The sequence below is a fragment of the Suricata suricatta genome, chromosome 9, assembly GCF_006229205.1.
Source record: "Suricata suricatta isolate VVHF042 chromosome 9, meerkat_22Aug2017_6uvM2_HiC, whole genome shotgun sequence".
Classification (NCBI taxonomy): domain Eukaryota; kingdom Metazoa; phylum Chordata; class Mammalia; order Carnivora; family Herpestidae; genus Suricata; species Suricata suricatta.
In genome coordinates this window covers 84,716,521-84,740,024 of record NC_043708.1, presented here as the reverse complement: position 1 = coordinate 84,740,024, position 23,504 = coordinate 84,716,521, and the positions used below count along the sequence as shown (strand labels likewise).

Below are 23,504 nucleotides of genomic sequence, written 5' to 3'. Positions count from 1 at the left end.
CCTCAGAGCTCCCCTCTCTTAGTCTGGTTGGCCCCATGTTACTGAGCGGAGCTCCTCCGGCGGGCTCCGGCCCCGGGCAGCGGGCACAGGGGAGCTCGGGGAGCGGTCCGGGGGGGTCGCGCCGGGGCGCCGGGGGAGCGGGAGCTGGCCCGGGAGGGGGCGGCAGTGGTGGAGTGGCCAAGTGGCTCCGGGAGCACCTGGGCTTCCGCGGGGGGAGCGGCGGCGGAGGTGGAGGCAAGCCGGCGCCCCCGGAGCCGGACTACCGTCCCCCAGCACCCTCGCCGGCCGCGCCCCCGGCGCCACCCCCAGACATCCTGGCCGCCTACCGGCTGCAGAGGGAGCGCGACTTCGAAGACCCGTACTCTGGGGGGCCGTCCAGCTCTGCTGCTGCCCCAGCCACCCCAGCCGTCCCCGGCCCCACGCCGCCCCCGCGCCACGGATCGCCTCCCCACCGCCTTATTCGGGTTGAGACCCCTGGCCCCCCAGCGCCCCCTCCCGAGGAGCGGATCTCTGGACCCCCGGCCAGCAGCGACAGGGTGAGTGCTGCGCCGGGCGGGGGTGGCCGAGAGGAGAGGTGGTATGAGGTCTGGGGCTTTCAAGAGGGACAAAGGTGGCCTGACCGGGGCCGGGCCTGGGCCCCTCTATGTCACGGTTCCTGGCGGACACGATCTCAATCCTTGACCCGGGGACTTGGAGCCTTCACCCACCTTTGTTCAAATTCTCGACCGACTAATCTGGGACGGGCGCCCCAAACTCTGCTTCTGTCCCTGTTACCGCCCCAGGACTAGTGACCCTCTTCATCTCGGGCTCTGCTCTCCGGTTCTCAGTCTCCCGCCTCCCCCCCTTCTCCCGGGGCCCTAATCAGCTCGGTTCTTTCTAACGGGATTTGCGCACACCACTCCCCAGCCTCTCCTCCTGTTTATTGCCTTTCTGCCCTCCGGGAGCAACAGCTCCCTGCCCTTTGATCTCTGACCCCTCCCCCCACTCCCCTTCAGGGCAGAGGCAAAACAAAGCTCCATTCCTCCTCCTGGGAGAGCCCAAGCCCCAGCAAGGTGAGGGCAGGGGGTTCTCCCAGGGGATAGAGCTAGAGCTGGCCTTTGCCTTACCCATTGGTACTGGAGCCAGGTGGACTGCTGTTCTCAGGAAGCCGGAACAGGCAGTATGTAGCTTTTCACGAGGATACTGACCACTGAGGCCCAGGCAGGCCCACTCCCACCCTCCTTCTCTTGTCCCCCCAGGCATGGGAACAATCTGTGGTTAGAACTTGCTGACCAGAAGGGGATTAGTAGCAGATCCCTCTTCTCCCCTCCTGGCCTCCCCTTTTCCTGGGTCCATTCTGAGGGAGGCTAGAGCCTTTAGTGGACCTGCAGGCATAGGATGAGAGGAAAGCTGGGCACTCACCTTTCTGGAGAACATCCACTCTGCCTCAGAGCCCCCCCCCCCCCCCCCCCCCCCCCCCCCCCCCCCCCCCCCCCCCCCCCCCCCCCCCCCCCGTGGAGAAGCCATCCCCTATCTTACCCCCACATTTCAGCCTTATCCCTCCTTGACAGCTTGAAAGCCATCCCCAGGTCCTTGTAGCCCTAAATTACATGGTGGTGACTCTGTGGGCTGCCCTAGCTTTGTTGTCCCCTCCTCATGCATCCATGGAGCTCAGCTTTGGGATTTAATCCCTTTCCTCAGCAGAGAACACAGTTTTATTTGATTGGAGAGCAAAGTTGCTGTCTGAATCTATTGGCTCCAATCTGAGGCTTTCAGTGGAGAGAGCGACGTTCTCCCTGATTCCATGGATAAGAGAGATGTGTCAGGGTCACAGCAGAAGCCTCAGGAATGTGAGTTATTTTCCCCCTAGTTCTTGCCATGGGCATGACTGCCCATCCTGGACCAGGATCCTTAGCCTGCAGAAGAAGGCTATGCTTTCTTTACTGTCCTTTGGCTCCTCTCCTTCCTTGTCCCCTGCTGTTGGGTGATATGATGGTGATGGTGGCAGTGAGGCAGAGGGAGCATTAGGCCTTGTTTTGTCTTACTATTGACCAGTTACTTTCCTCCCTAACCACTGTTCATTGGCACGTGGGCCTTAGTTGTCCCTGGCCTTCCTCTCTGCAGTGGCTTGCAATGTCCTGACAAGCTGTGCCCCAGGCCAGGAGCTCCTCTAGGACAAGGATGGTATCCTTCTCATACCTATATCTCCCAAGTACCTGACATATGCTTGGCATAAAAGGAGTGAATGAGGGGAGCCTGGGTGGTTCAGTTGGTTGAGCATCCAACTTCGGCTCCGGTCATGATCTTGCCCTTTGTGAGTTTGGGCCCCATGTTGGGCTCTGTGCTAACTACTCAAAGCCTGGATCCTGCTTCAGGTTCTGTGTCTCTCTCTCTTTCTGCCCCTCCCCAACTCACACTGTCTCTCTCTATCTTGCAAAAATGACTAAGTGTTAAAAGGAGGTGAATGAAATATGTCCATTGAATGGTAACTGTCCATTGCTAGGGTGACCTGAAGGTCAGAGACTCCCTTAACCACATCTCCCTTTTATACATTTCCCCCAGAGAGACCCCCAAGGAAGGGACTGCATCCACACAACTATGTGGAGACCCGTAGCCCCTCATGAGGGCATCCATGCCTCAACCTGGTCAGCTCTATGATCTGTGGGCAGTTCAGACCTTAGGGGCCAAGAGGCGTCTACTTCCTTTGTCAGCTGCAGAGACAGGAATGAAATCCAGCAGGATCTCCCAGGAGCCACACAATCTGTGGTTTCTTTAGTGGGTGTGATGAGAGGGAGCCAGGATGCCATCCAAGCTGGCTCAGGGGCAGGGACGTTGTCTCTGTGGCCCTGACCTGGAGCTTCCCACCATTGAGAGAGAGCAGCTCCACCCATCTAGAAGCAGACTTCTGGAGATCCTAGAGTCTTCCCTTAGGAAGAGTCCAGGCTAGGTATCTGAACTCCTTATCCTAAACCCAAGTGTTTGCATAGACCTGCAGAGCTCACACAGAGTCGCTGTCCCTAAATGGTGAGCCTGCCTGTGGAGCTGGAGTTTCTGTTCTGTGAGGCCGTTTTTACCCTGTTCTCTATTCCTCTCCTCTCTGCTATGCACGTCTTCTTGGCTTGTTGATTTTGGGTCACTTCTTGAGGTGAGATGGGGACTGCGGACCAGGGTGTGCCTTGGGCTGGTCCATTTTCCTCCTAGAGTCCAGTGACTGATGCTGGGTGGGTTAGAACCCTGAGAGGGCCTGGATTGTGAGGTTTGATGAAATGGGTGGAAATGCTTTTGTGATGAGAAGATTGAGGGGGAAATGAGCCCTGTGGGAAGTGAATGTGGGGGCAGGAAAGAATGGGGATTTAGACAGAATCCTGAGAGACCCAGGGGGCTTAGGACCAGTAGTGTCACCCTATGCAGGGCTCCGGCTACTGGCCCTCCCTGAGACCCACTGCTGCATTTGGCAAGGGGGCCAGGGTGGCCATCTGGGTAGGCCTGGCAGGGCAGGTGTGGGAGCAGCAGGAGTGGCACCCTGAAGCAGGCAGGCGGGGCCTTGCCATCTGGCCATAGGAAGAATTCCCTCATGGTGCTGGGCCCTGTCCGGCCTCCAGCCCATGCTCTGGCAGAGGGGTTAGAGAACTTGCTTTGCTTTGCTCCCTTTACTCAGATCTGCCACAGGAAAAGCCTGGTCTAATTAGGAAGGGGGAGTGGGCATGGGAAAGTGTCCCTCATTGGATAAAGCTTTGTGCTGCCTGTGACCATCTGGACAGTGTGTCCTTTGCCTCGATTCTGCCAAGACTGTGTGTGTTTTTGTGTGTGACAGACAGACAGAAAGACATGATGTAAACAATAACGCAGGCACCCTGTATGAGTTGAAACTAGGGCTCTTGTTCTTAGCTCATGGAGGGCCTTCTGTGGTTCATGAACCCTCTAGAAATTGTGTGTAAATATTTAGGTGCATGAGCATTTTTCTCTCAGATTCTCACAGAGGTTCCTAGGGCCCAAAATATCTTAAAAACAGGTATACCTCACACATGGTGTCCAAGGGACTTTGATTCTCCAAGGCCCAAAATTGGAAACAAGTGAAAAGACAGGTAGACTAAGGAAGGGAGGGAGACATTCAGGGTGTCTGAAGTCAAACAAGGCATCCCTGCCTGGGGTTAGGAAGGTGGGTGGGGGCATCTACTGCAGGACCCTGCCTTAGCCCGTGTTCACTGAGGGTCTGTATATCATTAAGTGACATTGGCCTGGGTGTTGAAAGGGACTCACCACCTAGAACACCTACCTGGTCCTTGCCTTTTTGGAGTTTATTTGCTTTAATTGTCCTTCTTAGGAGTTCCACAGAGGCCGGAGTTCTGATCTGTTTATGTTGCAGATGGCCTCCTATGGAGGCAGAGGGAGAAGAGAAGGCCCAGGTGAAGGGACCCTTGTGGACTGGTCAGATATCTTAACCCTTTGGGGTGTGGGCTGGCCATCTGTGCTCCCATTGGAGCTTTGAGGCGGGGGGTGGGGTGGCTGCTGAGGCCTGTGGCTCCCCTGGGATTTTACGGCAGGCCCATCCACTCTTCCCCAGTCACCTCCTCACACTGCGACATTCACCCCTCTGGGAAGAAATCTGCAGCTTGTTGGCTTGGCCAGTGACCTAGTGACACCTCAGTCAGTCCTGGCACTCCACCTGTTGGGAGCTAGGAACAGCTGGGCTCTGTAGACCATGGGTGGGAGCTAGCTGGGGCCTGGGGCTTGAAGGGGTAGCTGCTGCCCATTCCAGTTTGCCTTCTCCACAGAACCACCGTGATGTTATGTGAGCAGAGGTGGAGCCCAGGCCCTGCACGCTGCCTGGTGCCCCACCATGGGGCTTCACAGCACCTCAAGGTGCCACACTCTTTTGGAGCTTGCATTGTGGCTGTCATTGTGAGCTCCTGGAGGCCCCAGAAATTTGGTCTTTTTGTCTTTAAGGATATAATGGCAGACATTTACTGAGTCCTTATCTTGTGCCTGGTACCATTTTGAAGCAGCTGATATGTTTTAGACCAGTTGATTCTTCCAACGACCCTATGAGGAAAATTCTGTTATTCTCCCCAGGCTCTGTCTAGGGAGACTGAAGCACAGGAATGTTGAGTCACGCTTGCCTGGTTTCACAGCTAGTAAGGAGAGCCCAGGTTCACCACCAGACAGCCTGACTCCAGACTGGCTGCCAATGCCAGGCTTGGGACCTTGCACCTGAGAGAGGCCCTGCAGACAGGAAGCATTCACAAAGCATCTGTTAATGAACAAGGGGAAGGACACTCAGAGAAAGAATGAAGAGTGCATTCCATGTTGAGTCCGCCATTTCCTGAATGCTGAAGGCCAGCACTTGCCACCCATTCCTGGTGTGGCCACAAACATCGTCAACATTGATTATGCGTCTGTGACGTTTAAATGTTTTACAAACATGGCATTTCTCTGTAATTAGAAAAAGACAACACATTTGTTTCATGTGAGTGAGTTTCCAAGACAGATAAAATTGGGAACGGTACTCCAAGAAGTGGGAACAGAGGGTGAAAAAAGGTTTATCTTGGGAGAGGTAAATAGAATACCTTTTCCTAAACTGACAGACTTTCAGTGGAAAAAGATTTCACAGTTAAATACTTTGGAGAAATGCTGAGTTAAACAAAGATATCTCTCTTTGCTACATGAGGTTTAAAGTTTTACTTATTTATCTGAGAGAGACAGAGTGAGCAGGGAAGAGGTAGACAGGGAGAGAATTTCCCAAGCAGGCTCCGTGCTGCCAGCACAGAGCCCAATGCAGGGCTGGAACCCACGGTATTGTGAGATTGTAACCTGAGCTGAAACCAAGAGTCTTGTGCTTAACCGATTGAGCCACCCAGGCACCCCCATACTAAAGTGTATTTTAAATCTACAGGTAGCAGAGAGAAGATGTTACATTTCCTAAGTTCTCTGGAAAATCTGCAGCAAGGCTTCTGAGAGTCAGGAGACCTGGGTCCCAATCTTGTCTCTACTGCTGCAGTCTGCGCACCCCACCAAGCACCTAAACTCTGGGTTGTGGTGTCTGAATATAAGAGATCATCATCAGGGCTAGCATTTGTTGAACACTGACTCCACCCCAGCTTCTGAACTAAGGACTTCTATATTCATTTTCCTCTTCCATAAGTACTAATACCATCCCCATTCTACAGGTAAAAAACCAGGGACTCCCAGATATTAAATGTCAACTGAAGAAATGGAGGAAAGGGACGGGGTAGACTTTGGGGACCTTGCTGAGGCCATTCCCGTGACACATGCCCCCCTTGCTCCCCTTGGACTCGAAAGCCCCATGGATGTGGTCAGGAACTCGTAGCCGGGCCCAGCTGCAGAGCGGAAGGTCAAGCCAGATGGTGGGCCTGCCAGCCACCTCAGGAGAGGTGCAGGCAGGAAGGAGAGTGAAAGCATGACAGCTGCTGTGGGAGGGGCACTGCCCAATTGGAACAGGCACAAGAGCTGGGTCTAGAGGCAGGCACCCTGCTGGATGGCAAGAGGGAGGGGATCTGGTTGGCAGGAGGCAAAGGGGGCCCCCTGAGCAGCAGCTACTTGCCTACTAGTTTGGAAGTATTTCAGTGTTTCAGTAGCATTCTGTCTACCAGAGGGTTTGCCGAAATATTAGCCCTGGTTTTAGGTGCCTTCCCTGCCAGTTCCTTCACTGCTGCCCTTGAATCAGAGGCTGGGATTTCCACTCAAATTGTCAATTCTCCTGACAGCCTGCTCGGACAGCTGCTGCTAGTCGGTCAGAGTGGTCATAGTTGGGGCAAATGGGGATCTGAGAGTCTGTGTCACCTCAGAAGATAAAGTCTGAGGAGAGGGAGGCCTTTCGAGCATCCAGTCAATGTGCATTGAGCACCTACCATGTGCCAGGCCCTGTGATGGATGGGGTATACAATAGTGAGTATAGTAGAGTCAGGTAAAGGTCCCATAAACTAAATAAATCATGGTAGAACAAAGGTGTCAGAAGCCTGCAGAGGCAGCTTTCCCCTGCTGAACAGTTTTGCCTCTGCACGTGACCTAGAAGCCACTGGGAAGGCTGGCTTGGCCTCTGACAGGGATCCTCTGTGCCTAGGATGGGTGCCCATCTTGCCAACCTTCCCAGCAGGTGTTTCTGCTTCTGCTCCTGACTCCCAGCCCTGTGGGTGGCTCCTCTGGGTGACCCGCCCAGGGTGGGGGGCTAGGGTTTCCTGGCAGGGTGTGGAGTCAGGGATGGAACAGAGGAGCCATTGAGCTACCTACAGAGTTGCCACCTGGGTGCCCACAGGCACCGTGGGCTGGCTCTGGGGAGGCCCACACTGGCTGGGAGGGGTCACAGCTTGAGCACCAGCCCAGGATTCCAGTGGGAAGGGCACTGGCTTGGGAGGGAAGGGCTTAGAGGGCTCTGTAAAGTTTGGGGTGCTCGGCTTGGCCAGGCACTTCTCATTGAGCAGCTTCCTGGGATTCAATGCCCCTTCCACCAATCTGGATTGGTGATTTCTTTTTCTAATAAACAAGGAGAAGTGATTCCTTCATCTATTCTTCCTGTTTTATGTGAACTAATTTAACAAATATCTACTGAAGACTTTAAGGCACTAGAAATTTATCAGCAAACATGTTTCCTACCCTTAGGAAGCTTACAGTCTGTAGGAAGAATATAAAACAAGTGTTTACAACACAATATAGTAATAGCCCAGCACAGAGGCACCTAACCATACCTGTGGGGAGCATGGAAAGGCTTTCTGAAGAAAGGAAATAATCTGATCCAGGCATAGGGAAAGTAAGAAACAAAGCATAGAGCTTTCAGGTAACAAAGTGATCCAGTGTGTATAGGGAGAAACCTAAAAGGAAAGTGGAATCTTGAAATCCCTTTAACTTTGGGCCCTTTTTTCTTTTCAATAATTATTTAATTTTGAGAGACAGAGAGAAAGAGTGTGGCAGGGAGAAGGGGACACAGAATCCAAAGCAGGCTCCAGGCTCCCAGCTATCAGCACAGAGCACAACACAAGGCTCGAACACCACGAACTACAAGATCATGACCTGAGCCAAAGTCAGCCACTCAACTAAGTGAGCCACCTAGGCACCCCTACTTTGGGCTTTTTCTTGTGGGCATTACATGGTTTAAGGATAACACGTCCATTGATTCAGTTACTAAGTAGCTGCCACATATAAGCGTGAGGCTGGGTGCCAACTGCCAACTAACTCCAGAGCCCCCTTGGTCAGGTGGGTGGGGCCGTGGGTGCTAGTTGGCCTGAGAGGAAGGAACTTGGGGTAGGACTAATTCCTCTACTTCATGGAGGAAAGAGGACTAGGAGTAGAGGACTCCATGGGGAGATAGGTAGTGATCTAGTAGAAACATTTTTCTAGTACCTACTATGTGCCAGATGCTAGAGTTGGAGAGACAGAAACAGGAAAGAACTCTAGGCTAGTGGATGATCTGGTGGTGGGGATGGATGAACGGAGATGGTGGCTTTCTCAGACACAGGTAAAGGTTTGAGGGAGGTGAAGGAGCTGGGGGCTTGGGTGGAATAGGGTGGGAGCTGAAGAACCAAAGGGGGAGATGGTAGGAATTGTTGGGATGTGCTTCAGAGACCCCTAGAGGCTTCACATGGGGCCCAAGAAACATGCAGGAGGAGTCTCTGTGGTAGACAGTTTCCTTTCTCCATCCCAGCCTTGCTAGGGTCCCAGACTCACTGACCCAGGGCAGGTGGTCACCCCACAGCCTTCCTGCTCACTGGCTCCCACAGTCCTGGTCTGGCCCAGACCCAAAGCCTACACCAAGAATGGGGGAGAGGCAGGAGTGGCCCCTCCTTGTGCCGCAGAACCACCGCTTGTCAATGCCTGTCAACTCTGTGTGCAGTGCTTCCCCTGAGGTGCTGGCAGCCCCGGGTGGGCTGGGCTCTGTCTCCGCCTCAGCCTCCCCCCTTCCAGGAGCCTGTGCCCAGCTTGGAGAAAGGCTCTATTGTCCTCAGCCACACCCCGCCCTGAGCACCTTGAGCTCTTCCTCAGGGCGTGTGAATTACAGTTCACTCTGCCTTGACTGGGAGCAGGGTCAGAGGGGTGGTCATGAGCCACTTGTGGGGGAGACAGGGGCAGTATGGGATATGGTGGGTCAAGGCAACGCCTTTCCTGTTCCTGTCCTCCAGGAGCCAGGGGATTTCAGCAGAGCCCAAATCCTGGCTCTCCTCAGGGCTGTCCTAAAGTGGCCTCTCTCCCAGGATGGCCAACGTGCCCACTGGTGGCAGGTTGGAAGCACAATTTTGAGCAACCCTGGTTCCAATCCTGGTTCCTCCACTTAGGATGAATGGTCTTGGGCATGTTGTTCCCTACCTGCCCTGAGCCTCCATTTCCTTAAAACAAGGATAATAATACCCACATGGCATTGTGATGGATGTTGTGAGGATAAACCAACAGAACTGTGCCATAAAGTGAGTACTTGGCCTTTCTTTTCTTGATGGTCAGCAAATTTTTCTTTGTTCAGCATCTGGGAATGGACTTGTAGGTAGGGACCAAGTTAATTTCTGAGTCGCCTGCTCTTCCCTCCTTGTTCTTTGAATTCCCTCACCACCTTTGTAACCCATTCTGTGATTTAATTCCTTCTATTGAACCACCTGGTGTGGAACACCCCTCTTGCCCTTCCTGGACCCTGAATGAAGCAGGCCTAAGGCCCAGAGCTTCATTCTGGCAATTTAATCTAAGGAATGGCCCAGAAGCACAAAATTAACAGAAAAGAAACATCTCCCACTCTGTTGGCAGCCTAGTAGGAGAGCCCTGCAAAGGAAGATCCAGAGCTTGTCCCCGTCCAAGCTCAGAGCCTGCCCTTGGATGCCTTGGGCTCTGGATCTAATGGACACAGCATCTGAGGAGAAGCAGAGCTGTCTCTCAGATGTCTGAAGCCTGCTCTTCTCACTGTTTTCCCACAGTTGGCAATCCTAGAAGACTATGCGGACCCGTTTGACATTCAGGAGACTGGTGAAGGCCCAGCAGGAGCTTCAGGAGCTCCAGAGAAGGTCCCTGAAAATGACGGCTACATGGAGCCCTATGAGGCCCAAAAGATGATGGCTGGTGCGTGATGGAGTCAGGAGTGGGGGATTGCTCCCTGAAGCGTTGGTATTGCACAACAGGCTCTGGGACCCATAAGTTTAAGGACTGATTCCGTGGTCCCTTTACTGGGTCCTTGGGGACCATGGGTCCACCATGGATCCCCTTGGGTCCTTGGCCACTGCCTTCAAGAGAGTCATTTTTGAGAAGGAGCAGTGACTTGTGATGCCTGAGACATGAGGCGATGGAGAAGGCCACATGCCAAATGTCAGACAGATAGAATAGGATAGTCAGGAAGGGCAAGATGTGATGCGGGCCAGGGGTCATGGAATCCAAAAAGAAAATCATTAGGTTTAGGGAAGGTGGTGAGTTTGAGATGATGTGATGTCAAAGTAAAACGGCTTGATGGCAATTGGAAACACATGGCTAGAGAAGCAAATGCAATGCACGTGAGACTGGGCAAGGATGTGGAGAAATGGGCACAAAGAGCAATGAATAAGACCTGGCCCTGGTGAACAAAGCGGAAGTCAGGAGAGGATACAGGGAAAGAAATGAATGAGGGTGATCAGAGAGGAGGACAGAGGTGAGTCAGGCCAGGCCAAAGCCTCAAGGCAGAATGAAAGGAAGGTTTGTTTAAGAGCAGATAGTTTTAGTGTTGGGCATACCAGGGAGCCAAGATGAGAGTGGCCAGGAGGGGCACTGAAGGGCCTCAAAGGCTGGAATGAGGCATTTGGACTTGCTCCAGAAGAGGAGGGGAACCATTATGAATTCGTAAGCAAGAAAGAAATAGGACAAATGTGGTGTTTAAGGGATTACTGAGGCTTCGGTGTACAGAACAGACTAGAAGTGAGCATCAGAAAGATGAGTTAGTAGTTGTGGAAATTGTTGAGGTTTTAAGGGACCAACAATTAACACTACTATCTTCCTCTCCTGAGCTTGGAAATAATTGAGAAATAAGATTAAGGAAACAGATTAAGATGAGCATGTCAGCTTTATTACTGATGAAGTAGATTGGAGAACATTACTCAGCTATGTCTCCACAACGAGCTTCACAGAATTAAACTTGCCCGCTCAGGCTTGGGCCACGCAGGACAGTTATAGGCCCCTTCATGGGGGCAGGTCCTCTCTCCAAAGGACCAGAAGGTAGAGCTGAGAAAGAGTGAGCATCCACTGGTGATCAGATAAGCTGCTCCCCTTCTCAGGAGAGCGGGGAGGAGCTGAGCTTTCAAGAGTGCTATTCCATGGAGCTCATGGAAATATGAGCCAGCAGAGTGGAGAGTGCTTCTCCAAAGCAGTAAGCTGGCTGGGGAGAGTCAGGGGGGAGAGTCATCAGGTACTGGTGGTGAACACATGGGATTTAGAGGGATGAAGGAGGGCCAGGACTGTGGAGAGCAGTGTAGTCGAGAAAAATGAAGAAAGTGGGAGGGTGGCTATCCTCTTTAGGTCAGAGAGGTGAGTACAGCTAGGAGGCCCACGAATGCCTGACACTGGATGCAAAAATGTGCACATTTTTCTGGGGAGTAGCTCCATAGCTTTTATTCAGTTTTCACTGGGGTCAACTATCCCCAAAAAGAATCACAGAACAGACTAGAAGAACTTCTGGGGGAAGAGGCAAGTTTGAACTGCTAAAGTGAAAATCTTGAAGGCAGTTGGAAGTGTATAGAGTGCTATGAGACAGGGCAAGGAGGGAGGGCAGGAAGAGATGAATAAGACCTGGTTCTGGGGAACAGAGACCAAGAGAGAGTCCAGGGAAAGAGACCTAACAGGGGTGAGCAGAGATGAAGACCATGGAAATGACTTGCCAAAGGAGAGAGTTTCAAGGAGGGAGTGATCAGCAGTGTCTGAGCAACAAAGAAGGATTTTCTGATTGTCAAGTGACAGTACGTGGGACCCAAGGGAAGAACTGGAGCTGGGTAGCCAAGAGGAGGTGGATTAGGAGAGGACCCTGCCTCAGTTTCCTAAATGTGTAAGCCTCATTTCCCAAGCCCTTGCTGGCCATCAAAGGATCTTTTTTCTTTCACTCTTGTGCTTCTCTGCCGCTGCCTCCATTGGATCCCATGCTTTTGGAACCCCAGAAGTGTTTTGAGGGCAAGGGACCCCAGATGTGTGGCCATTGGGCCCCCGGAGCCAGCGGCGTCTCCTCTGCAGGAGGCGTGGTGTATTGCTGAGGGCGCTGCCAGAGGAGCTGAGCCAGGCAGCAGGGGCTGCTCTCACACCTCCCCTCCTACCTTGCCCTGGCAGAGATCCGGAGCTCCAAGGAGACAGCAGCTCAGCCCCTGCCTCTGTATGACACCCCCTATGAGCCAGAGGAAGAGGGGACCACCTCAGAGGGTGAGGGGGCCCCCTGGCCCCGAGAGTCCCGTCTGCCAGAGGATGATGAGAGGCCCCCTGAGGAGTATGACCAGCCCTGGGAATGGAAGAAGGAGCGGATTTCCAAAGCCTTTGCAGGTAAGCCCTGGGTGGAGAGAGTAGATCTGCTGTACCTCTAAACAGCTCTCCATGTTCAGGGGAGTAGGAGGAGTGGACCCCAAGGGCTGGGAGAAGCCCAGGAGCTGGGCTCAGGGGAAGCATAGTTGAGTCTGCACCACAGAGATTGGTGAATTGGGCAGTGTGGGTGCAGCACTGCCTGCAGGGTCAGAGAATGGGCATGGGAAAAGGATGAATGCATCTCCCTTTATCACCATCTCTCAGAGGCCAAGGGGCTTAGGCCACCTCTGTCTTTTGGGAGACTTGGATATATTATATGTTTTATACTGAGAGACAAAACACATGCAAGCAGGGGAGGGCAGAGAGAGAAAAGGAGAGAGAGAATCCTAAGCAGGCTCTATGCTGTCAGTGCAGAGCCAGATGAAGGGCTCCATTCACAAACCATGAGATCAAGACCTGAGCCAAAATCAAGAGTCAGACACTCAACCAACAGAGCCACTCGGGTGCCCCGTAGATACATTTTAAAATAAAGAAATTCCAAACAAAATGATAAAACTTGTGGCATATGTTAAATACTTACACTTAACAAAAGACGGCATTTAACACTCTAGATAAGGAGAACGGCTGTGTGTATAACCTTTAGCAGGCTGTATCCAGTAGCAGGCTGTGCCAGACCAGGGGTGCATAAGCCCCCAGGGGGGTTTCTGAGGAGCAGGAACCCATAGGGAGAGGGAGGCTGTGAGAAACCCCTTTGCTGAATGAAGATTAGATTTCTGCTGTAGCAATCACCCCAGCGTCTATCCCAGGCCCGGAGTCCAACATGCGGAGGTGTGTGTTGGTGATCTGAGTGGGTGGTGCTACAGCCTGGGGTGCCTGGAGAGAGCTTTAGCCCCTGGACCCTTGTTCCAGTGAGAACATAAAGGATTTAAATGCCATTAGACTTCATTCCCACTCTCATGTCCCCCTCACCCCTCCTTGGACAAGGGGCTCATTCTGGAGCTGGACTCAGCTCTGTGCTCTGTCCTCCCCACCCTGGCAGCCAGACTGGGAAACCACAGGTTTCTAATTTGTTTCCTGTAAAGCGTGCACCATTGAGGATGGCCCGTTTATCTCCAGAAGTCTCCTTGGAGAATCAATACTGTTTGGATTGCTTAATGGGAAAATCTATGCTCGTCATTAGGAAACCTCGTTAGCAGTCCTGCAGCCGCCAGTGGCATCACCCTTCTAATTGTCAAAGCTCAGCATTGAGGGTGTGGGAGGGGTAGCTTTCAATAAATATCTGCCCCCACATCTGAGTATTCCTGACAGCCTGAAGCTGGCCTGTCTTGGTCTTACTGCCCATGAGTTCCCAGGCTGTGGGGAAAAGAAGGAAAGGAGGTGGGTCTGAGGGTGCCAGGAGGCTGTGGGAACCTGGGTGTGGTGCTGGGAGGTGTGGGCAGCTCGTTGTCCCTCTTTTCCTCCTTTCCTGGTCCCTTTGGGCCCTGGAGGCCTGTGAGAGTTCAAATGAAGGGGATCCACACAGCTGGCAGGGCAAGACTCTGTTTCCTGCTCTTTGCTACCTGCGCCTCCCACCCTTTGACTAAGCTAGCCTGGTGTGGGTGCTGTGGCTCCACCCAACCCCCCACCCCACCCCAAGAGTCCTGTTCCCCTCTCAGAAGCACTCCTGCCTCTGCTCCGAGCCTCCTCCTTTCCAGGCTATCATGTGTCCTGGCTGTGGATTTTAGTGTCTCAACCTCTGCCTCTTTCTGTCTCTCTCTCTGTCTCTGTCCCGGTCTGTGTCTCTTCTCCCTGCTGCTACTGATTCCAGTTGACATTAAGGTCATCAAAGACCTACCTTGGCCTCCACCGGTGGGACAGCTGGACAGCAGCCCCTCCCTGCCTGATGGGGACAGGGACATCTCCGGTCCAGCCTCACCCCTCCCTGAGCCCAGCCTGGAGGACGGCAGCGGTGGGTTCTGTGGGGGCTTCTGGCCAGGGTGACATGTCCTCTCACCCTTCAGGCCCTGTGGCTTGGGTTGGAGGAGCTGAAGTGGGGCAGGGTCTGGAAAACCCAGGAAGAATCCCCCTTGTCCTGGAGGAAGAAAGGAAGGACAAAGTACACATTTCTCATTCCTCCCAAAGGTGTGGGGAAGGTGTCTCCTAAAGGAGACCCTTTCCAAATATCTTCCTCCTTATGCCACAAAAATCCACTATTTTAAATTCACTTCTCTGTATAGGATTTTGCCTGACCCGATCCTGATCCATCAGCAGTGCAAGTAACACTTGAGGTGGGGAGGATGCTAGCACAGGAAGTGTGTGACTCCTTAGAGTAAGGGAAGGGGCTGATCCTTGCATCTGGTGACAGACTGTAGGGCTTAAAAGTGCTACAAGGAGAGAAAAAGCCCAAATGGGTAGAAAGGAAGCATTGAACGCTTCATCTATGTTTAGTTTTGTACAGAATGCACCCGTTTGTATTTGTGCCTGACTGTGAGGGGTATTTTGTAAATACAGGCTGAAGGAGGATCTCGGTCGCCTGTGCTGTGTGCCTGGGCCCATGTGGCCCACTGGCTTCAGCCCGCCCTTGTTCAGGCTCGGTGGTCAGGCCTGCCCTGGTCTGGGAGGGCAGCGCTGCCTCAGCTGGGTTTCTCTAGTTGGGGGCAGGGAGCCTGTGGGCAGCAGCCTTAGGGTGGGGGAGGGGCGGCCTGGCTGGCGACTTTGGGCAGGATTAGCCTGTCAGGATGGCACCAAGGGGAATCGGATAATTGTTCTCAAATCGATAAGTCATTTCTACAGAATGGCTTGGCAGGGTGATTTGGAGAACAGTAATGAACTCTGAGGAGGAGAAAGAAACAATATTATCAGCGCTGAAGCCACCCGGAGGGGGAATGGAATAGGGGGGAATAGAATAGGGGGGAATAGAATAGGGGAAGGCAGGCCGCTGCTGCTCCAAAGGGAGAAGTTTAAGTGGTTTCTCATGTTGCTCCTCTCCCCTCTCATGCCGCCGCATGGGGACTGGCAGAACCTATGTGGCATAGGAGGGCTGAGCCCCATCCCAACTGGAGAGTGAACCCAGGATTGTCCCTAGAGCCAGTCAGGCCCAGGAGGATGTCTTGCTCTTCCAGAACATTCCTTTAACCCCTTTTGGCAGAAGATGGGGGTGGGTCACTGGTTGTTCTATAGGGTTCTATGTCTAGGGTCCTCAGAGACTATAACTGGTATGTTCCCCACAGCCCAGTTTGAAGGATCTGAGAAGAGCTGCCTGTCACCTGGCCGGGAGGAGAAGGGGCGGCTACCTCCCCGACTCTCTGCAGGGAACCCCAAGTCAGCCAAGCCCCTAAGCATGGAGCCCAGCAGCCCCCTGGGGGAGTGGACAGACCCAGCACTGCCTCTGGAAAACCAGGTGTGAGTGTCTGTGTCCAGCTGGGGACTTTCTCCCCTCCCTTCCCCTCCTGCCACCGGCTTGCCTACAGGGGACACCCAGAATGGGTGGGCCTGGACGGCGAGGGACCCAGCAGAGATGCCCCCCTTCCTCTCTCTCATCCTCAGCTGGTACCACGGGGCCATCAGTCGAACAGATGCCGAGAACCTGCTCCGCCTGTGCAAAGAGGCCAGCTACCTGGTGCGCAACAGTGAGACCAGCAAGAATGATTTCTCCCTGTCCCTCAAGTGAGTAGGGGCAGGCCAACTAGCAGCTTTAGGCAGGTTAGCTTGCCAGGATGGCACCAGGGGAAGTCCATGGGAGGACAGCCAGCAAGACAGGAGGAGACTCCAACATTCCCCCATGCCCAGCTAAGCTGGGGAGAACTCCATCCCCATGAATATTTGCTGACTCTGGGCCAGGTCCTGGGGTTCTGGAGCAGTCTGAGGCTCAGCCCCAAATCTCCAGTAGCTCAGAGTCCATTAGAGGAAACCATCAAGCAAGTGTCCAGCTCACAAAGGTTCTGCCACTTACTAGCTGTGTGGCCTGGATGCCTCTTACCCTCTCTGGGCCTCAGTTTCCTTACTTAAGATGGGGGAATAATAACATCCACCTTATAGAGAAGCATCAAATAAAATAATATATCGGAGGCACTTAACATGGTGCCAAGTGCTAAATAAATTATCACCATCATCTTTTTCAATGGAAGCCCAAGATGTTCTTGAAGCACAGGCAAGGAGAGGGAAAGTGTGCCTGTGGGAGTCTATAGGTGAGGTGGAGGCTGGGTCCTGGGAGGAGGGTGGAGCAGTGGACACAAAGCTATTGTTCACTCTGAAGAAGTGGCCCGGAGGTTTGGGTGCGGGTAGCTGATAACTGAGTTTTAAAGGATCCTGGAAGAGGAGGAGACTGGGCCCTCCCCTCCCATCAGCCTTCCTCCCAGGGAACAGATTACACAGGCCAGCATTGGCCCCCCAGGTCTTCCTGGCAGAGTCCTCCCCTTGGCACCCAGGAGTACTGCCTGGTAGAGCCTGCGTTCCACATGGCAGCCTGTCAGAATGCTGTGTCCATTCACATCCCGCCATCACTACTGGGACATCTGTACCACATCCTACCACATTTCCTGGGGGCACCAGAGTGCAGGTATACCCCCTCTTCAAACAAATGCAATATACAGGGATTTGAGACCACTAAACAGTTACACTTGAGGATAATTATCCAACTTCCACTGAAAGATGATGGGGGAAATGCCAGACTATAGTCAAATAATCTGAATTTTATTCTTAGGCTTAATCAAACTAGCTATGTTACCCTAGGCAAATCATGGAATCTCTCTGGGCCTTAGTTTCTCCCTTTGCAAAATGCATTGATGGATTTAGGTTTCTTGAAGTTCTCATACTCTAGGAGTCTGCAAATTCTCATAAAGTCAAAAGAGCATTTAGATAAAGTTCATCTGTCAAAATTTTGACTTACATAACACTAGGAATGTGTATTGCTTTAATAATTAAAATTCACAGAGTATCTACTCTGTGCCTAGCAGCATATACACCCTCTCCAAATCAACTACCAACCTACAAGACCAATCTCTTTATTATAGACAGAAATAAATACAAAGAGGTATGTGACTTGCTCAAGGCTGCTAGGTAATCAAGTGCCAAAAGCAGGATTTGAACCCAGCTCAGTCTGACTACAAGAACCACACTATTCCATTGCATAGCTCCACCCCCTCATCCAGTCTGATATAGTCCAAGGCTGGGGGAGAGACCCCAAAGGTCTGGCTCTTAGAGCAGAGCAGGGCTCTGCCTTAGCCTGAGGAGCAAAAGGCGGGGAGGCAGTCCTGGAAGCCACTTCAGCCCAAGCTGATCTGGTCCCACAGACAGCCGACTGCCAGAGCCTCGTTTGCATATAAATGGCTTCTCTGAAATACAATTATGGTTTCTCTGCCCTCTGTAATGGAAGGGCTTTCACTGGTAATTAAACAGCTTCCTCCAAAAGCCAAGTCAGCCTGGCCCTGCGGCCCAGCAAGTCCCACCCAGGCTCCTGAGGGTTGGGCAAGGGCTCTGCTTTGTCATAACAGACCTGGGACTTTGCCCCAGGAGGTCTGTATCCAAGTGGAAGCTTATTGCCACTTTGTTGCCCTTTTTGGCCAGATCTGCCCCTCAAGGAGAAGATATAATGCAATTTTGGGGAAAAGTGATTATCCCAAGTGGACTGTGGGTAGGAGGCTGGCCCCAAACTGAGAGGGTGAGGGAAGGCAGGACCCAAGCTGCTGCCCACAGCCTTGGGCCTAGGCCATGCACAGGGTAGACAGGAAGGGGACTACTCACTGCCTCTCCTCTCTACCACTCCCAGGGGCTGTACGTTTTCCCTTAGCTTCTTTACCCAGGGTCCGTGTGGTCACTGTCAGCCTCTGTCACTATCTCAGGCCTACAGAAGAAGGAGGTCCCTGCCCCCATAGACACCCAGCCTGGGGCCCCCAACAGGCTTTAGAGCACTTGTATCCTGGGGTGTGGCAGGGGAGGAGATGGATTGGGAGGATGGGTGATAAAGGCCTGTTTTATCCCCCCCCCCATCCCTTTCCTCCTTTTGTCACCCACTTTCCTCACCCACTCATTCATTTATGGGGCCCAGTGAAATGGGAGCAGTCAGAGCCCTCTTTGTACCCAGGCAGGGGAAGGAAAGGAGGTTTGCCAGCCTTAACTCAATATAAGGGTCCTCCCTCACCAGCCCCACCAACCGTACCTCCCATACTAGCTTCTGAGCCTTGTACTTGTCCCCAAGTAGGCTCTGGCCAGGAGAGACAAGTATTCAGGCTTTGAGGCTCCCCTAAGAATTGCTTCCCCCTTGCCTGTGGACCAGGCCTGTGGTAGCTTAGGCAAATGTTGTTCTTGCTGGGGGCCCACCCCCATGCTCTCTAAGGCTGAGGGTGTCCCAACTGCTGGGAGCTGGCCAGAGCTCTGAGCAGCAGGGTCCTTGTCTTGTGGGCAGGGCCAGGCACTAATGTTGATTTCCTGGATTGTGTCTGGGAGAGGAGAGAGGCAGTGGAGCATTTCCTCTGGGAGGGAGGGAATGGAGCTTGCAGCCTTATTGATGATGTCATCCCAGGCTGAAGGGATGGGGTGGGGGCTTGGCTCAAGGCCAGTTATCAGGAAGGTAAAGGAATATCCCCAGGACAAGGCAGTTGAGCATTCCTGGATTTGGGAGGGACTTCCAGAGTAGCTCATGCCCTCCCCTGGTTTCTGCAAGGGAGAGCCTCAACCAAGATTCACTTGGTTGTCACATCTGTGTGCACTATGAAGGATGTTTGTGTCTCCATGTGAGTCACTAGGAGCCCCCACAAGTATCCTCCCCCACAGCTCAGGGATGGGGAAGGTAAACCAGTCCTGGCCAAATAGGCTGGAGGGCACTGGTGCCTGGGTCACAGGGTTTGGGGTGGTGAGAGCGGTAGCTCCGGTTTCCGCGTGCACACACCCTGTACACTCACTTACACACACATTCTTGGCACACCCAATGTCCTCAACACAAAGCCAGTGCCTCATGTTACCTACTCACAAAATCCCCTCTGCCTTCTCCCTGTTTTTCTGAACTGACCTCCACCTTCCCTAGTCACCTCCGCACTAAGCTGGTTTGGAACAACCACATTTGCTGCAGGGGGAGGGGAGGGGAGAGGATGGGGATTGGAGAGGGCCCCTACTCACCAGGGTCTCCCCTCCTCTTCGCAGGAGCAGTCAGGGCTTCATGCACATGAAGCTGTCCCGGACCAAGGAACATAAGTACGTGCTGGGCCAGAACAGCCCGCCCTTCAGCAGCGTCCCTGAAATCGTGCACCACTACGCCAGCCGCAAGCTGCCCATTAAGGGGGCAGAGCACATGTCCCTGCTCTACCCTGTGGCCATTCGGACTCTGTAGATGTGAGGGCCGGGCACTGTGACAAATCTGGACCCAGCCCTGTGCCCATTTCCCTGGCTGAGGGCTGTGGTCCTTCCCAGGGACAAGTTCTGTCAAACCTTTCTTCCCCTCTCCCTGAGATCGAGTGGAAGCTGGAGATTCCTTAATTTATTCTAAAGGGGAAGGCCTACTGGGGCCTTGGAGTAAAAAGGTTGTCTGGAGCCGAGGACACAGGAATCCCTGGGGAGAAAGGATAGCCCCTGCGGAAAAGGGACTTCAGAGCCGCTGGTGTCCTGAGGAGTTTAAGATCTGCAGCCCCCCCCGCCATTTCCGCCCCTATGGTACAGGTGGCGGTGGCGACCCCCCCTTCCCCAACGCCCCCTTCCCCCCTGGGTAAATGCGGGGTGGGGCAGGCCGCGGTCCCGGGGAGCTCCCTGGCCGTCAGCCTCCACCCCTAAACCGCCGGCTGGCTCCGACCAGAGTCTGGTGCGGGGCTTGGTGAAGGCAGACCCCTAGGGAGGAGGTGGCCTTGAAAATAGGGAAGCGAGGGGAAGGGCTCGGGTCGGAGGGAATTTGCGCAGTCCCCGAGCAGCCCCGGCTCCCGGCCAGATGCAATAAATAAACCAAGTCCCGCCAGGCACAGCCGCGTCCGCGCCTCCAGCGCCGCCCCCCGGGCTGCCGGGGGAGGGAAGCGGCGAAGCGAGCGCAGATTCTGTTTATAAATCAGCTCCGGAGCAGGCACAGGCCGGCTGTGAAAAGCACTTTAGAAGCATCAAGTTCCTTCCTTTGACTAGATGTCAAAACATCCCCCGCCGCCCCCGCTCCGGCTGGGGGCACCCGGAGCCGGCAGAAAGCGTGGCGCCCCCTCCCCGCCTCGCCGACGAGCTCAGCTCCCCAAGATCGCGTTCAATTTCCTGCCAACAGCCATTCATCTGGGAGGAGGGGAGACGCGGAGAGACAAAGAGGCAGCGCGCCAGGCGGGGGGGTGAGCGGGAGGCTCTGCCACGCGGAAGCCGTGCACTCGCGGAGGCGGGAAAGCTGGCGCGGCCGACCGCGTTTTCTTTCCAGAGGAAGCGGGGCCTGTCGCGCCTCCCCCATTCCCGGACTGTGAGTTCGGCCCCTGAAGACTTGCAGCCTGCAGGCCTGGGCCCGGATCTGCCTTCGGGCTCGCGGCCGAACCCAGCGGGGCCGTCCGTGCGCGCCCCCTGCTGGCCGTGCGGCGAGCCGTGGGCGCCAGGCCACACCCGCCCACGGCCCTGGCGACGCCCCAGCCCCTGCCCAACAGCTAGAATGGCCGAGGCCTGTGGTCCCAGTCCACCAGGAATGTCCTGTGGACCCAGTCCTCCGGGAATACCCACTAGGCCGCGGGTGGAAGCTGAAGTCAACCCCCCCTACAGGCCCGCCTTCCTGCTTCCAAGTCGAGATGAACGGAAGCTCCCCCGTGAAGCTGAACAAACATCTGCTGCTGTAGGATCGTGCTGCTTTCAGAACCTAAGCCTTCTAAATGAATGATGGGATTTTGGATTTCCTAATCCCATAGCTATTTTATCGAAATTGAGGATATGTGACTTGACCAATAAGAATTCTGGAGAGACATTCGAAAGGCTCACTTGAAATTGGGCACTGCTTTAGAAATTCCCTTACGGAGGGCTGCCCTATCTTTACACTTGAAGGGTATTCAGTCACTTTGCAGATGAGAAAACAGGCTCCGAGACTTTGGGTGATGTGCTCCATCTTCTTGCATTCATCTCTTTACCTGGAAGACCCACGTTGGCACAGGTGTTCAACTCGTGTTGTTCAGAGAAGGGCTGGGAGAAACAGGTCCTGGAGCAAGCCAGGCAAACTCTGGCTCCCTGTAGGCTCCTGCTCTGTCCTGCCACACATATCCCTACTTTGCGCTCCACACACCTCTCCAGAACACCCCCTTCTCTCTCTATCCTTCCTGATCAGGCTTCAGAAGCCCCACACTAGCCACCCTGAGAGGCCCTCTGTCAGGAAGAGTGCCTCTGAGCTGGGAAAGGCATCACCAGCTAGAGCACTTGGTCTTGGACCAGTTACTTTATTCAGCAGATACTGGCAAGTTCAAAGGACTGTCTGCTCCAGCCTAGGTTAGCTGTCTGGTTGAGTAGCTTCTTCTGCCAGTGGGTATCCCAACCTGGGGCAGAATACAGAAACCCAGAGGGCAGAAATGTGGTTTATTTGTAAAGGAGACTACTTCAGTAGGAAGAAGAGAGAAGGGCTGAGGAGCACTACATAGATACTGGACTGGGTTCTGACTATACAGTACATGTTTTAGAACTGGGGAGAGAAGCTCAATTGTGCTGTTAGACTAGGATGCTAAAGGGATTCATGTAAATTTCTCTTTGCAGCTTCACCTTCTATGCCCTCCAAGCCATTTGCCAGCTCTTTTGACAGTGGGGAGCCTCAGAGGAGGGGCAGGTTTGGGAGGAGGAGTTACAAAGTACCAGCATCTGTGCTCTTACTTCCTCCTTAGGCTCACAGCCCCATTATACACATACACTCTGCTTGTCAGCTCATCTTTTGAGGGTTTTTCTTAGTTTGGAAGAAGAGGTATCACTTTGCCTCAAAGCAATAATAGCTCTCCTACCTCCCAACCTCTGTTTCCCAGACAATGCCTCCCACTTCTCCAGGATGAGATATTCTAGACATATGAACCTATGTAGTGTGACTGACCATGGCCACCTGGACTAAGGATGGGAGGCAGGAATGGGAGGAGAAGGCTGGGGGAGCCAGAAACAGGAAATACAGAGTGAGGTGTGGGCCCAAATCTCTGTTCAGCTGGGCAGTGGGCAGAGCCCCTGGGCAGGGAGCCTAAAAGTTCTCATAATGATGAGAGAAATGAGTCCGGTCTTGCCTGTTGATGAGCTGACAGGCCTTTTCCACATTCTTGGTCATGCCAGGGGGGCCACAGCTAAACACCCCAATCTTCCGGACCTGTTGGGGGAGGAAAACGTGAAGGCTAGCTCAGTATCCAGAGGGAGGGCTAGTTCAGTGTTCATGCTGAAGACTAGAAAGAGTCCATGGTGAGGGCTCCTGTGTTTCTTATAAAGGTCCGCTTTGTACCATTCATGGTGAGCGCTGGCTCAGTATTTTTAAGTCCAGCTCAGTTTGATAGACTTGCTCTCTGTGGGCCCAACCCCTAACCCCTCCAAGGCATTTGTCAGCTTCAGGTGCAAGGTCAGGGGCTGGGTTAATCAATGTTCAAATTAAAGGATAGCTCAGTGTTTCACTGAGGGCTAACCCAATGTTCATGGTAAAGGTTAACTCAGTGTCCAGGGTGAGGGCTGGCTCAATATCAGTAGTAAGAGTAACTCTGAGTTTATGGTAAGGACTAGTTCAGTCATTGAGATGTTCCTTGTGGATAGGCACCATGGCTTCAGAAGTGGTAAGTCCCTGTCACCTGCCTCTTCCCTCAGCCCCTCAGAGTAACCCCTAATTTTTTTCCATTCCATTACCCCCACTTATCTCCCAGGTGATGTGTTCTCACCAGAAGTCAATTCCTTTCCTCATGGAGCTGGTTCAGAAGGTTTGCTCAGACCCCAGATGATAAAGGCCAGGAGAACCTTGATATGGGGTGGGACTGACCTGTGGGTGGACCTCCTGCAGGGACTTGAAGAAGGGCTCGAAGGGCGGGCGGCCAAAGTGGGTGATGGAGCGCAGGCCCGTGAACAGACTCCGGTTCAGCACCTTCTGGAAGTGCCGCTCACAGATGTACTGGGAGAGGGAGTAGAGGAGGAATGTCACAGCCAGGCAGAGCCAGGGTCGGCGC

At 53.6% G+C, this 23,504-nt stretch overlaps 2 protein-coding genes across 3 annotated transcripts in view; one reads left to right on the top strand and one right to left on the bottom strand.

Annotated features, from left to right (window-relative positions):
- SHF (Src homology 2 domain containing F) lies at positions 1 to 20,354 on the top strand. Of its 2 annotated transcripts, XM_029951029.1 has the most exons (7): positions 1 to 536; positions 9,888 to 10,029; positions 12,247 to 12,453; positions 14,240 to 14,380; positions 15,642 to 15,813; positions 15,958 to 16,077; positions 19,549 to 20,354. In XM_029951029.1, exons 1-7 carry the CDS (start codon positions 36 to 38, stop codon positions 19,733 to 19,735), a joined length of 1,470 nt encoding a protein of 489 aa, XP_029806889.1. In that variant the 5' UTR covers positions 1 to 35; the 3' UTR covers positions 19,736 to 20,354. The 2 variants fall into 2 exon arrangements, with proteins under 2 accessions (XP_029806889.1, XP_029806890.1); XM_029951030.1 differs by lacking the exon at positions 14,240 to 14,380.
- Positions 20,355 to 21,533: 1,179 nt separating this feature from the next.
- DUOX1 (dual oxidase 1) overlaps positions 21,534 to 23,504 on the bottom strand; it is a 33,908-nt gene continuing 31,937 nt past the window's right edge. The window contains exons 33-34 of the mRNA XM_029951028.1: positions 23,321 to 23,449; positions 21,534 to 22,669 (exon numbers count right to left, since the gene is read on the bottom strand). Of these exons, the coding sequence (XP_029806888.1) occupies positions 22,547 to 22,669; positions 23,321 to 23,449 (252 nt within the window). The 3' untranslated portion in view covers positions 21,534 to 22,546. The remainder of the gene's footprint in view (positions 22,670 to 23,320; positions 23,450 to 23,504) is intronic.

Excerpts from the sequence above, each read along its gene's own strand:
- SHF (XM_029951029.1), top strand. The coding sequence starts at position 36 with ATGTTACTGAGCGGAGCTCCTCCGGCGGGCTCCGGCCCCGGGCAGCGG. Across the intron at positions 537-9,887 it reads CCCCGGCCAGCAGCGACAGG|TTGGCAATCCTAGAAGACTA; the intron begins GTGAGTGCTGCG and ends GTTTTCCCACAG. Across the intron at positions 16,078-19,548 it reads GATTTCTCCCTGTCCCTCAA|GAGCAGTCAGGGCTTCATGC; the intron begins GTGAGTAGGGGC and ends TCCTCTTCGCAG.